The sequence below is a fragment of the Falco biarmicus genome, chromosome 11 (genome assembly GCF_023638135.1).
Source record: "Falco biarmicus isolate bFalBia1 chromosome 11, bFalBia1.pri, whole genome shotgun sequence".
In the NCBI taxonomy this organism is placed as follows: Eukaryota; Metazoa; Chordata; class Aves; order Falconiformes; family Falconidae; genus Falco; species Falco biarmicus.
The window spans coordinates 15941668-15957240 of NC_079298.1; the positions used below are offsets into that span (position 1 = coordinate 15941668).

Consider the following 15573-nt stretch of genomic DNA (forward strand, 5'->3'; position numbering starts at 1 on the left):
CTTCACAACGGTGCGGTGGTGGGCAAGAGACAAATTGAGACAAGGGAGGTGCCAACTGAACAGAAGAAAACGTTTTTTCTGCATGAGGCCAGCCAAGCGCTGGTTGCCCTGAGAGACTGTGCAGTCTCCATCCTTGGAGGTTTTGCAAGATGATACTAGATGAAGCCCTGAGCAACCTGGTCTGACCTCAGGCAGGAGCTGTCCTTGCTCTGAGCAGGAGACTGGACCAGAGATTGTCTTCAGGTCTCCTCCTGTGACCCGACCATCGCTGACCACAGAAGCTCATGAGCTATCACAGTTCGTGGCCTTTTACCAGCCATAGCACACGAAATGCCTCGCTCTCCAGAACGCCGACAGACGATGCCGAGGGCAGAGCCCGCCGTGCCCTGGGAGGCGCCACCGCCTCCGCGCTGCCCTCGCGCACAGCCCCCCGCAGCCGCGGCCCCCCCAGCGCGGGGCGCGCCTCGGGACCGCACGGACAGACGGCGCCTCCCGGGGAGCCGGGGCCGCTGTCCCCCGGGGCAGCCCCGCCCGCGGCCCGCAGCCAGGCACAACGCCACCGCCTCCGCTCGGGTGCCTCACCGCAGGCACCCCCTGAAACTTTGCCCGGCAGCCTGCGCACGCTCGTCCTCCCCGCCCGGGGAAAACGTGCTCTCGCTGCCTCCGTGCAGCGAGGACGGGGAGGCGGGCAGCCTGCCTCCCTCCTCCCCCCCCCCGCCCCGGCTCGCCCGCCCGCCCGCGGAAGCCTCGCCGAGGCTCCCGCATTGCACCGCCGCTCCGTGCCGTGCCGTGCCGTGCCGTGCGCGGGGCTCGGCGCTGCCCACCCGCGCCCCGCCGGCGCCCCCGTCCCCGGCTGGCGGTATGAGCGCCGGCGAGGCGAAGGAGTATCTGGCCCGCAGGGAGATCCCGCAGCTTTTCGAGGTAGGGGCGGGGGGCGCGTTTGGCGCCCCGTCGGGGGGGCGCTCCGCGCTGGGACCCCGCGGCGAGCGGCGGGGCTGAAGGTGGCTGGAAGGACGGAGCCGCCAGCGGCTGCGGGGCGGGGAGCGGCGCCGCGGGGAGCCGGCCCCAGCGCGGCCCGAGGGGCTCCGCCGGGCTGGGAGCCGCCGGGCTGGGCGCCGCCGGGCTCGGAGCCGCCGGCCGCGGGGCCCCGCCTGCCCCGAGCCTCCGCGGGCGCGCAGGCGGCCGCGCCCCTCCGCGGCGCTGCGGGCGGCCGCGGCTGCCGTCCCTCAGCCGCCTGGGAGGGAGCGAAGTTGGGTGTCCGCAGGGCAACGGGCCGCCGCGGCGTTCCGGCGGGGGCTGGCTGCCAGGTTTTCTCCAGATTTTCGTCGGTCGGGGAGAAGGAAAAACCCGCAACTGTTTAGTGGGGGTTTGTTTGGCTTCCTGCGAGTTACCCGCTGCTAATGGTTGATAATCACTTCTCTGTGCAATGTGGATTATTTTTCTTCCCCCGTTCTCCCAAATCAGACATCCTGCCATCTACATAAAAGACACACACACCGGGACACATAGGTGTTTTCCCTGGTCTGTTCTGGAGCCAGGCGGTTTTTTTAATGTAATTGGAAATTACAGGACATAGACCACGCTGATGTTTTACTAACACGTTTAGAATGTGAATGGTTTCACAAGAGATGCGGACAAAACAGTTTTTCTGTAGAGGCTCGAAGCCTGAACTAACAATTTTTAAGAATTGATGCGTATCTTCTGTGAAAATACATAGGCAGTTGCTGTGATCATTTAAGTAGTATAATAAGGGCATAGGTGCATACAAACAATAACCGATTTTATAAATTCAAATGGGTGTAAACAACAGTTACTGTATAAATGTAGACAACAAGTAACTGAGCAAATCCTGAATCGGAGCTATTTATGTTTATTACTAATAACAACTGTGACTCTCAAGTTAATTTGCACAAAAATTCAGATGACCAGAAAGGAACAGAGATCATCCTGAAAGACATTTATTGTTAAGAGAAGGTTGGATGCAGTTGCCTTGTGGAGAAGATGATGACTTATGTATCACTTTGTTAAGGAAAATCAATTACCATGCGTCAGAGGAGGGCCTGACATTCCTCCCCATAATGCTCATAGGTACAATGGGTACAGAATTAAATACCGCAGGCAGGGATTTTCTAATAGCTGGGAAATGCCAGTCAATGAAATCTGGAGGAACCTATGAACTTGGGGTTTGGGGTTTTTTTCCAATATCCAATCAAGAAGGTAATTTGAGTATTCCTCTATTTCTCGTGATCTTTTAAAAATCTTTTTTTCATTATTCGTGTAAGCGTTGACTCAAGAATATGGAGAAGATACTTGTGTGTGCATTGCTCTTTAAGGAAAAGGTACATTTTAGTGGTCTGATAGGCTACACAGAATATATAACTTCTGGGGCTCTCTAGTTTATGCATTGGTCTGCGTATAGTTGCCAGTGGTAGTTCTAAGAAAAATGTAGGGAACTTTTTTACTATTTTCAGTTTTTATTACAGTGTGAACAGAAAAATACAAAGACATAGCCACAAGCTTCCAGTTCTGAATCCATTTTGTGACATTGGCAAACCAAAATCCTACAATTTTTGCAGGCCTCACGCTCATGCATTGGCTTGAAGTAAGAGTCTGAATATACAAGGAATATGATGTCTCTCAGTGTAAAGTAAAATGCAGAGTAAAAGTGCTTGTTTTTCCTGGCATCTGTCATAGTGTGTATTTCTGATCTTACGTTGCAGAGTCTGTTGAATGGATTAATGTGTTATAAACCCGATGACCCAATTGAATATTTGGAAAACTGTTTGCAGAAAGTGAAAGAGCTTGGAGGGTCAGAAAAAGTGAAATGGGACACTTTTGTCAGCCCAGAAAAGAAGACCCTGCCTCCACTCAATGGAGGACAATCCAGGAGGTCTTTTTTCAGGAATGGTAATGTATTAAAGTATAAAAATGTTTGTATTTCTTATCATGTGGGTGGTTTTACATCCACTGCTGAATTATTTTATACTTCTATAGCAGATCATGCCTCATGCTGATTTTCCTTAGGCAAAGGACTCTAGGATTCTGTTTCCTTGCATTTTGGCATTTTTCTCCTCCCATAATGGATGCTGTGCAGGAGAGGAATTTGTGACCATTTTGCAGCCTAATGATGGGTATTTGCTGTGTAAATGTTTAACACATCAGTGGAAAGATTTATTGTCTCCTACTTAAAACATTTGCAAAGATAAGGGCAGAGTTGATCCAGTGCACTTGGCTTCTATTTTTAGTTGGTCCGTATGGATGATGTACATACTAACTTCAATGCAGTTACACTAGACTGTGTTTCTAGTTTATATTGGAGCTCTATGCTAAATACAATGTAAACGATAAACTCTTTGAAAAATGCACATCTCATAAAATCTAAGCAGATGTCATACCAATACCTGTAATTATTTTATTTGTAACGGTAACAAAGAGTAATTAGCTCATCTTTCAGTTGCCATAGTTATTGTTCCTTGCCATCCAGCATTTCATTAAACTAATTAGCAAGAATACTGTCTCTGTCTCTCTGGACAACATGTATCACCAAAAGAGTTCAGCTTAACAGTACAGGTTATCGGCACAATACAAGGCTTTTAGTTGCAGAGGACACCGCCGAACTGTGGGTGTTATGGGCAGATTTTCACAGGAAAGCTGATGTGCTTGTAAAGAAACACCAAAGAAAACTTGACTCCTAGTGGTTCCAATTTAATAACTGGGCTAAACAGAAGGAAGAAACATTTAATATAGTAACAGCAAGCACATTGTAAAATTAGGAGATATTTATACTTTATGTTTATTGATTATACTGATTTAAATTTGTGTACACAGTAAATTTTGAGTTTTCTGTGTATTTTCATAATTCCCAGTTTGTCTTACTATTTTACAGTGATGCCTGATAATTCTAACTTCCCATACCGACGGTATGACCGACTCCCTCCAATCCAACAGTTTTCCATAGAAAGTGACACAGACCTCTCTGAAACTGCTGAGTTAATTGAGGAGTACGATGTGTTTGATCCTGCAAGACCTCGACCAAAAATTATTCTTGTCATAGGTATGAAGGCAGAGTCATTTTGACAAGATCTTATCTTTGTTACTTTGCCTTTTTATTTTTTCTGCAAATACATGGAATGCCTATATGTATTTAAATACAATTTTCCCATCTGCTGTAGCAAGTGGTGCAGCCCAGTTAAGAGTGTATCAGATGAAATTGTTAGTGCTGAGGATATAACATTCCAACTGTAAGCATTTTAGGGGTTGCAGTGAGCACCTGCGGTCATGTTCTGTAGACTGGATGCCTGTTAGCAGCTGGAGAGCTCATGGTTTGCTTATGGAGCACATCTGCCAGTTTGTTTTAATCAAAACCAAACCTGGCTCATGAATTTCGAGACAACTCCACCATGTGAACCAAAGAGCTCTTCTAAAGTGTGCTGCAGATCTGAATTAAAACACTATCGTAGATGTACTCAAAGCTGCTCACAAAAAAGAATATTTAAAAATAATGCATGAGGCACCTCAAAAAGGTTATAGGGAACAGTTGTCCTTTATATTTAGAACCTTGAAAACTGATCGATATGTCCAGCTGGAGTAAGCATACATCGTCACTGGTCCATTGCACTGATTAATTAATCCATAGATCTATTTGGTGAATTAATCCTGTGCCAACTTCATGGAGAGTAAGCGATCAGCATCAGTTGATTCTTCTGTCTCCCCCGGTTCTCTCTTGCGTCACGTTTAGTGTCCTTTCTAAGCAACTTGTGCTTTCCACCTCAAAGCAGCATACTGTTTATTAAGAAATAGCTGCAGTTTAAGTCTAAGTCAATGTTTTATTTTGTTTCTGAATTTAATTTCTTTGAAATAGTTTCCTTGTCATCTGGGATGTTTGTCTTTCAAAATTTTACCACCAGGCCTAATTCTCTGACTCTCTGGACTGTTTAAATAGTTACAGCACAGGTGCCAGGTGATGGAGAGTCACATTTTTAGTCTATAAAGCATTATTCATATTAAAGGGAGATACTGCTTCCGTAACATAGTATGTAGTATAGTAAAAGAGAATAGAAATGTCTTCACTGTGATGTAGAGTGGAATCTCCCTTTACAAGAGTATGTAGTGATAGGACAAGGGGTAATGGTTTTAACCTAAAAGAGGGCAGATTTAGATTGAATATTGGAAAGAAATTCTTTCCTGTGAGGGTGGTGAGGCACTGGCACAGGTTTCCCGGAGAAGCTGTGGCTGCCCCATCCCTGGCAGTGCTCAAGGCCAGGCTGGATGGGGCTTGGAGCAGCCTGGTCTGGTGGAAGGTGTCCTTGCCCAGGGGAGAGGGCTTGGAACTAGATGGTCTTTAAGGTCCCTTCCAACCCAGACCTTTCTATGATTCTATGATCAACAAGAACAGCATGTCCTCTATGCTCTGCATCCAGCAATTATCCAAAATGTGATACTGGAATATACTGAAAACAGAAAGCAGACATTTTTCTAGATATTTGTGGTATACCACAAGAATTGCCTGGGCATTTGAATTTTCTTAATCTTTTGTTTCGGAATTACAAATCTGAGCATGAAAATCTCTCCATGCACCATTGAACTATAAAGCTTGCATTAGATGGAGAAATAACACGTCTGTCTTTCATCTTAATTAATTAGCTAGCCTTCTTTTTCATAAGGAAAAAAACCTGGCTCCTTTACAGTGACCACAGAAGACTTAATGCATTGAAATCCATGTAGCTCTGTTGCAACAGAGTGATGAATGAAAGTTTGATCTAGGTGGGATGAAGAGGGATTGGCTTTCACCTCTGGAACGGAGTGCAGGGGTGTTTGAAGTGAAATCCTTGAACGCCAGCATGTAGTGAACAGACTATGGATTTTATAGAGCTTTTCTTTGCCCCCATTTATATAGGGAACATTGTAAACATTCCATAAAGGCTATTTCACGTTTATTTTCCAACTAAGTTCCTTTGAATCTGTCCATTACAGTGTGATCTGATAGAAACACAGTACTATATGTAGCTTAGCAGCTATTGTCCAGTTTTGTACGGTATCAAGACAATTTCTCCCAAATTCAACTTCCTGTTGAGAATGCATGTAAAAACACACACCGGCAAGAATAAAAGAATGGCTAATACATTGAATGAAAGAGAGAATATGAAAAAAAGTGTACTATTATTTCAATAGATAAATGTTCTACATAAACAGTGTGTTGCATATTTTTCTGTTTGCATAAAATGCCAGAGAAAACGTCAGTTAAAAAAGGTATTTATGTTCAGTGATAACTAACCGTACTGCCTGACTCAGGTGGTCCTGGTCCCATTCATTGTTGGGGACTGAAATTAACAGAAGTTAAAGACCTGTCTTCTGCTTTGCCTATTAGGTGAACTTTTCTTTAATAATGCATTAGCCCAAGACCTTTTTAATGCTCCCATAAAGGTTTTTATAACTTCTTTGCTTTATGAAATCTGTCATCCTTATAATGAACCAGGTAGCTCCAAGGCAAAAGAGAGGCCACTTATTAAGCTGGGGGTTTTTGTTCTTTTCTGTGTTTGCAGAAAAGGCTTCTGGTGGCATGTAAAGCTATAAAGCTGCAAAGTGAGTATATGACTGGACTTCAGAAAGTCAGGTGGAACCAGCCAAGATGGCACACATCTGAATCACTGGAAAATTAAGTTTCTAAGGCATTATAACACTAGGAAACTAGATTGTGTCTAAAAATGTGTTTCCTAACATATTTTGACAAACACATTTTTACTACTGGTACAGCCTGAGTACAAAGATGTTAAAAAATTAATTACCTTGTGTCATTAGCCTCAGTTCGGTATGTTTTTAAACTGCACTTAATTAAAAATATTAGTTATATTAGAAGAATACATTTTCCTTTTATAGTCAAAGTTTAAAGGATACACCTAGGATAGTGCTGTCAGCAGGTGGCTGGTCCCTTGGTTCATCATATCCAGCCCACAGCTAGATTTTAAAATCATAAGTCTTTTCATAAATTTTATTATTATGTGAATTTGGTTTGATTTTACAACAGTATAAGCAAAATAGAAATTTTATACTTCCATTGACAAAACTAGATTCAAACAACTGCTTTAGTAAAACTTTTTGGGAATACAAATCTTCCCTTGAAACCAGTTAGCAAACATAATTTTAGATGCAACAAGTGTTCTCTAGCCTAGACATCTTCTAAGAAATATGTAAAATAATCACTCTTTTCTTGAATAATGTATAATCTCAGAATAGGTGAAAAGAATAAAAACCAAAAGTGATTTGATTTTCCTTTCTTGTGAACAGTTTGTCAGTATGATTTATCAAAGAAGCGGGAATGGATACATTGTTCAATAAATTATAATGGTTTGCTGTGGGAAGTAATTTTGTGTTATCACTTTTCACTTATTTTATTACCTGAATGTTTTCCCCTAGATTGTAAATGGATAATCCCATTTTACTATGAAGGGATGTTTTTGGATTGGGAAAAACAAAATGTATGAGAAGTTTGTGAACATTAAAGTAAATACTTACTAGGGTTTTTTTCTGCTTGCAATTCAAATTCAAATTGAAAGAACAGAAGTGCCAAACTACACCACTTCTGCGCCACAAACCCTGCCCCCCCCCCCCCCCCCCCTCTTTAATGGCAAAGCAAAGCTCTCCCTAACAGAAGTGTGAAGTCTACGTAACTGGTTTCAAAACCTTTTTTTTTTTTTGGCTATTGTATGGTTTTACAGAGCCTGATGTTCTGGCATCTTTTGTATCTCTGCTGGAATGCAGATACCATTTTCCTTGTCAAATTTTAAGTTTCTAATGTGCTATATGTTACCTATATATATATTTTGAATCTTTATTGTTTCTGGGGTGCAACATAGACTTTTTCAAACTTTTCTGGAGTCTCCAGTGAAATAAGCTGAATTTCCTTCCTTGGAAGTTTTATATCTGCAGGAATTAAGCACAGCATTGGCTTCAGTATGTTTTATAAACCCTTTGCTCTGAAGCACAGTCACAACCTGCTGCCCCTTTTTTCCTTGTAGCTAGGATTATTGACTGTAAATAAAGCCACATAAATTCATAGTAATAAATGTTACACATATGTTTAAACACACATATATGAGGTATATTATGTATATGTTATGCTTATTAGATTGCAATATGTGGCTCTATATATAGTAAGAGGTTGCTTATGGAAATCTTTACACGGAGTGAATAGATGTTCCAGTAATGACTAATAATCCTATTCATTCATCTGGCAAACTCTGCTCCATACAAACTGTCAGCAATCACTGAACAATTAGCTGTACTTCTTTGTGCTGTTGTTTTCATCAACGTAAGAAAAACGACACTGGGAATCAGTTACTCCAATTCTGCTGTCATTCTAGATTACCAAGAGCCTGTAATAAACTGTAAACTACATGGAATTATCTTTTTTGAACATTTGTATCAGGTGTGTGTTTGATACAGGAGTGAAACACAACGTAAGGTTTGGTGAAATGCAGTTTGTCGTGGGGAAGGCTAAGCGTCCTGCCAAAGGGAGCGAGGACAGCTGAAGCAGAATTGCTTTGTAGCCACTTTAGCGGAGGAGATGATTCCTAGTATATCAGATGCTTGTGTATCTGCAAAAGGGAAACATCCTTTATTCTAACAAAGAGGATAGGTGAACTGTCTGTGAGAGAAAGAGTTCAAACTGAACAATCTGAGCCTATCTAGATCACCTAGAAGAACTGAAATGGAAGAACACTTGCAAAACCTAATATAATCTGCCAACAGAAGAGAGAAAGCACATGCCTTTTTAGGAGAGTAGCAGCAAGCTGAATGAGGGAAAAATATTTTTCAGTTCTAACCTTACTGTGCAGAGATAATGTATAGTTTTTCTTTCATTTGTGTTTTGTGAACATCTGTAGCTGTATTGATTGTTACGGATAAATGCTTGTATTTGCATCTGTCTTAACCTGGCTTGATTTAAGCATTATTTAAACTTAAAAAACCTTTTTTCCCCAAGAGTATAACTAAACTGTGGGCAGGGTATGGGAACACCTTAACAATACACAAGTTTCCCTGGGCATTCTGTTCAAATGGTTCCCGATCTGAGTTACAGAGGCCAAGTGGAGTTACCATCACAGCATCAAGGGTACAGAACAGTTCCTGGTGACTAATGGTGACACTGAAAGCTCTCTGAAATGTAATATTGGGACACAGGTTTGAACCTGGTTACACAGACAGTGTCATAACCTTATTGAAGAAATATCCTGCAGTCAAGTCTGTATTAATTATATAAATGTCTAAAAGCTATTTAGGGGAGTAATACAGATAATATGAGAAAGAGTTCCATGATTACTAACAAGAAGCTCATTCTATTCATATTTACTTTCATTACATTGCTGTATTTTTTAAAGTTCATAGAAAATGTAATTTTATTTTTAATAAATCTTAATTCTTTATCTGTTGAAATAAAATTCAATGTTCTCACACACAATTCTCCAAAATATAGCTACTTAGTGTTGGGAATTAATATAAAAACATTTGTTTTGATTTTGCTTTGTTGTGCTATTCAATAACGTACACTTTTCCACATAAAACATTTATTTTTTTCAAAACAATTCCCTACTTCTACATACTGGATTCCAGTTTCTCTGTTCTTCACATCATAATGTGTCCTTTCGGTTGAGGTGTAGTCTGACTTTTTTAACATGTGTGCTTGCTTCTGCTGTCCAGAAGCATTCCCTGCTATGTAATGGAGCTGTTTTCTGTGATTTTGACACCTATTCTGTCTGTGCTATATTGAAGGGTCTCTTTATTCTTCAAGTTGTCCAGAAAGGTGAACCTAACAAATTGCTTCTCTATCAGATGCTTCAAGCATCAATACCAGAAGTATGTGTGGTTCAATAAAAGTCCTTGTACCAAATCACTATGGAAACGTCTCAGCTGATTATTTAATTTTATTTTTTTTTTGTATTTTAAAATTAGAAAACCTCAGAAACTCATGCAAGCATATTTAGAAGCAGATTTTATTAGTTCCATTTCATGACTACTCCATTGATTTAATTGGCTTATCTAACCAAGCGTGATTCTTTCTGATATGAGTACACTTCAGAGTATCTGACTATCTTTGGATTAACAGATTTCAAGAAGGGACCAGTTCATTTGTCTGCTCCTCTACTAGCAATGAAGAAAAATTCCTTTCCAGGAAGCTTTAGAATGAAGTCAAGCCTAAAAGAGTGTTTTATTTTTAATTCACAAGTAGATTTGTATTCTTTTGGGTTTTTTACTTCATTATACAAACTGTTACCTTTAAGATCAGGTAGATGAAACCTATTTCTAATGGCTGGTAAAAAGTCATGCAACTGCAAGATTTGGTCTAATAATGGTTGGAAAACTGGTGCTGATAGCAAAGATTTCAGGTGTGATTGGGTACTTCTGATGAAAGGTTAATTTAATGTTTTGCTTATCATTAACAATAGGTGGCCCAGGAAGTGGTAAAGGAACACAGAGTTTGAAAATAGCAGAACGTTACGGATTTAACTACATATCAGTTGGTGAATTGTTAAGGAAGAAGATCCACAGCACAAGCAGCAATAGAAAATGGAGCCTAATTGCCAAAATAATTACTACTGGAGAACTGGCCCCTCAGGTACAGTGTATCCTGTGTTAGTGTTTACTTTTGAAGGAATTGTACATGCTGTATTAATGTGCACCAAGAAAACCTCCTTTACAATATTAAATAAATAATTTCTTTTCTCTGTGAAAGGAAACAACCATAACTGAGATAAAGCAGAGATTAATGCAGATCCCTGATGAAGATGGTATAGTGATTGATGGATTTCCTAGAGATGTTGCCCAGGCAATCTCCTTTGAGGACCAAGTAAGAGATTGTTTTTATTCTTAAAATAACTTACACATCTCTACAACAGTTAAGCTTCTTGAAATCATCAGTCAGATTCCAAGAAAGACTAGATGTTATTTCTAAATGAGCATTGCTCTTTAAATCTTTGCAGATCCATAATTACAGGTTGACAAAAGGTTATTCTTTTGGTTTATGTTATATTACATCCTGTCTGAAGGCAGAGTATTTTGTAAAAAGACAATGTGATAATAAAACCAATAATCCAGGCCTCTCTTCTCAGTATTGAAAATTCTCTCATGAAGAAGAAAATAACAACAAATCTAACCATATTTTTTTCTCTTAGTGATTTAGGAAGGAAGAAGACATTACATTTCCATATCTATTTGTTCAATTTAATCTACATTAAGAGAAACATACCTAAATCGATTTATATCTTCACAATGCTTTTAATCTCACATTTATTACAGTGCATTGAAAAGGCTGGAATAAAGTAAGGGATAAAACTGCCTGTGTTTTGCAAGTTTTTGTACCAGAAATGATGCTCTTTTTTTAGAAATTTAGATCATTTTGTTTATTCTAAACTACAGTTCTAAGGTTTAGTCAGCTAAAGCTGCATTCCCAAGTTCTATTCACATGTTGTTTTTCATGTGTGTATTTTAAACTAATCTAAAAATACTTAAATGCAGTGGAAAAACAAACAGCTTATGTCATTTTCTGATCAAGTGCTGTTAACATAACAGTTACGGTCACAAGTAAAGGTTGCAGTTTCAGTGCTGAATTTTTAGAGTGCCTTCATGCAGAGCATTTCAAAGTCCTTCACAATTGCTGGTGTGCTGCCATTTCTGTACTTTGAATTCTAAGTGGCATTGCCAAGACAGAAGTAACGAAAGAAAGCAGCTAATGAGGCATTTCATTAGTGTGCTTTTATGAGGTATTATTCTGGGCAAAATTTAGAAGACTGAATTGAGGAAATTAAAGGAAACAGACAAAACAGTTATTACAGAAAATAGCAGTGACTGCCAGCTATATCTCCTTATAATTAACAAAAGAGAAAATTGACTATTTTATAAATGAAACAGCAGAAATTTAGGCTTAATGGTCATTTCCTTGCCTTATGTTTTTGGTCCAGTATATATAGTGACCCAAGTGCATTTCTTGGTGTTACAATTTCGTGCTGATGTTGTGTTTGATGAAAGAATGGGGGATGTGGAACTGGAAGAACTGACAGGAGTTACATTGAGTGCTTTGTGTTATGCTAGAGTCAGAATCTCCTTCTACAAAGAAAACCCAGTTAACGCTTGAGCACCCATCATAGGGTCCATTAGTAACACCACTCAGAAGTGGAGTCCAGGAGGTAATAGAAAAAGCTCAGGCGGTAAGTACTGTGCCGTAGAAGGGGAGAAAGATGGACACTGTTTCATGTGTGTTTGAACCCTCCCTTTGCACCGATTTAATATGGTTTTATTTTCTTTTTATCTTTTAACTTGAACTATTTAACTTGAAATATTCCCCTCTGCCAGCCAGGTTAGCTCCTGTAGAAAACTACATGGAAAAAAGATTGATACAATGACAGATCATAGAAATCCGAAATTTGGCTCCTTCTTAGTATCTGCTGTTGCTTCAGGGATGCTGAAGACTGGTCTTATTTTTTTTTAGAGAAATGAGAGGATGGATTTAGTCATTTGAGACCTGACTACATATATTCCTTCATATATTCCTTCATTTTCAGTCTAATGGGATTTACTAAATCATACTCATCAAAACCTGATTCTGCCTGAAAGATGTATGACTATACGATCTCTAAAGAAATCCCAGAACACTTCGTATAGGGCCACATTTCAATCTTACCTGTTCTAAAATAAATAAGGAAAAGGAAAGAAGGAACCATAGAGTTTTTGTAGGAGCGTGGGAAAGAAAATTTGGTATGTTTAAGCTCGTCATTTTTCACCTATGTTTGCAGTAAACTCTTACATGAGCATATATCTAAGGCCATGGAAATAAATTACAAAGATGTACATATTGCAACAGACAACATCTATTTAATCCTGTGGGATAAATGAAGTGTTTTATCTTGGGTTGAAATCTTAAGACAATAAAATACACTTGTTTCTTTAAAATTCTCTGTTTAGTAAGCCGTAATGCTACAAACAAAAGTAAAAAGGTCTTGTGGTAAGGAAAGGGGTCTATCAGCAGACATGGCACCCATCTTCACAGGATGAGGCTGACAGTAATCCGTGGCATGTCAGGTTATTTACATTAACATGCTAACATTTTTAAGGCATTCAGGGAACCCTTAATGGGAAGTGCAGTTGAGTTGTGGAGAATTCAGTAATTAACTGTTATGATAATTTGTCCAGGTCTGCAATTAAAGATGCTGCGGGTGTTTTCCACAGCTTATAAATGTTACAGCTTTCTTGCTAGCAGTGTGTAGGAGAACAGAACGGAATTGTTCTCATTAGCCAGAAGTGAGAGGAGGAGAAATAATGAGTTGAAATTTCAGCAAAGTAAGTTTTGATTAAATAGTAAGACACTTTATAATTAGAAGATCTATTAAGCAATGGAACATCCTTCTGAAGAAAACGGTGAAATCTGACAAAATGCAAATAGTTAAATCACATTAATCTGTAATTGTTGTGGTTTAACCCCAGCTAGCAACTAAGCACCACACAGCTGCTCACTCACTCCTCCCTGGTGGGATGGGGAAGAGAATCAAAAGAGTGAAAGTGAGAAAACTTGTGGGATGGGATAAAGAGAGTTTACTAAGTAAAGCAAAAGCTGTGCACACAAGCAAAGCAAAATAAGGAATTCATTCCCTGCTTCCCAGCAGCAGGAAGGTGTTCAGTGGTTACTTGGGAAGACAAATGCCATTACTCTGAACGTCCCCCCCTTCCTTCTTTTCCCCCCAGCTTTATATGCTGAGTACGACATCATATGGTATGGAATATCCCTTTTGTCAGGTGGGGTCGGCTGTCCCAGCTGTGTCCCCTCCCAGCTTGTTGTGCCCCCCCAGCCTGCTCGCTGGTGGGGTGGGGTGAGAAGCTGAAAAGGCCTTGATGCTGTGTGAGCACCGCTCAGCAGTGGCTAAAACGTCTCTGTGTTATCAACACTGTTTTCAGCACAAATGTAAAACATCGCCTCATCCTAGCTACTATGAAGAAAATTAACTCTGTCCCAGCTAAAACCAGCACAGTAATACACATGCCTTATTCTTACAAAGATATCCCCTGTAGAAAACTTGGGATCTGTTGATAAAGAGTTCTGAATAAGAACTGTTATTGTTGTCACTCATTTTGTCATGGGTGAAAACTTATTCTTACAGATGTTCCCTTTGAGACCGCTGCATGCTTATGTGCCTTAAAACAGCAGAAAAGGTTGTATGACACAAGCCATTTCAAGGCTACATTTAGGGCAACTGCCAAAAGATCCATGAAGTAGGGGTTAACTATTTATTTAACTGTTTTCCCTCATTCATGATGCCTTCACCAGCTGTTAATTGTTTTGATTAAAAGGGTTCTAAAATGCCATTGTGTGCTTTTGAACAGTGACTTTACATTATTACTCATTCCATAAAGCAGCTAGAACACTTTCGGCTTTTCACAGAACCATAGAATCAAAGAATGGTTTGGGCTGGAAGGGGCCTTAAAGATCATGTAGTTCAAACCCCCCCCTGCCCTGGGCAGGGACACCTTCGACCAGACCAGGTTGCTCCAAGCCCCATCCAGGCTGGCCTTGAGCACTGCCAGGGATGGGGCAGCCCCGGCTTGACGGGAAACCTGTTCCAGTGCCTCACCACCCTCACAGGAAAGAATTTCTTCCCAATATTCAATCTAAATCTGCCCTCTTTTAGTTTAAAACCATTAACCCTTGTCCCGTCATTACAGTCCGTACTAAAAAGTTTGTCCCCATCTTTCTTACAAGCCCCCATCAGGTACTGGAAGGTCGCTATAAGGAGCCTTCTCTTCTCCACGCTGAACAACCCCAAGTCTCTCAGCCTGTCTTCATAGGAGAGGTGCTCCAGCCCTCTGATCATCTTCCTGGCCCTCCTCTGGACTTGTCCCAGCAGGTCCATTTTATGCTTTATTTTATGATGTAACTTAAAATAATGATGGTAAGTTTGTATAAGGGTAAACAGAATATGCTGGCTTTCTCAGTTCTTTCAGCCATATAGGATATAGAGCAGGTGCCAGTGGGAGGAATGAGCAGCAGGGACAAGGGTGACTGTTGATTTATCCTTTGTCATATGTTGGGATGCATATTCATCATCTGTAATCCCATGGAAGTTTGAAATAAGCAAAGCAGCATTCATTTTAAAAGTCGTGTTTCCCACTGTATTGCCTTTCTCCTTTGCCTTTGTTTACACAGACAGAAACAAACTCCAAGAATATATGTAGTAATACCAAAAATAAACTGTGTGGGGAAAATGTGAAGGACAAGTTATTAAACTGAATGGAAACTGAGATGAGTAATACAAGATATTGAGAGAGTAGGTAATGCTGGAACAGAAACTTAACAAATGTGAGGAAAAAAGGAGGCCTATAAACAAAACAGGCTACAGAACCCTATCATTGTAGTTCAAGAAAGCATGTCTGGTCTTTGTTGTTGTTCCTGTTTTGTGAGGCATGATGCAGTTGGGGTCAAGAAAGTATCTGGACCCATAAAGAGCCAAAAGGTCAAAACTTGGACTAGATGTGAGCTGGCCGCAGTGGTCAGAGAAAGGTGGACCAGGAGAGAGCCTGTACATTTTTTCATCT

The 15573-nt window shown here is 40.5% G+C and overlaps 1 protein-coding gene across 1 annotated transcript in view; it reads left to right on the forward strand.

Moving 5' to 3' along the window:
• The first annotated feature begins 434 nt into the window (after positions 1-434).
• Positions 435-15573, forward strand: part of AK5 (adenylate kinase 5) — a 99978-nt gene continuing 84839 nt past the window's right edge. Inside the window, exons 1-5 of the mRNA XM_056355901.1 lie at positions 435-921; positions 2721-2907; positions 3887-4054; positions 10440-10609; positions 10727-10840. Coding sequence (XP_056211876.1) covers positions 862-921; positions 2721-2907; positions 3887-4054; positions 10440-10609; positions 10727-10840 — 699 coding nt within the window. The 5' untranslated portion in view covers positions 435-861. The remainder of the gene's footprint in view (positions 922-2720; positions 2908-3886; positions 4055-10439; positions 10610-10726; positions 10841-15573) is intronic.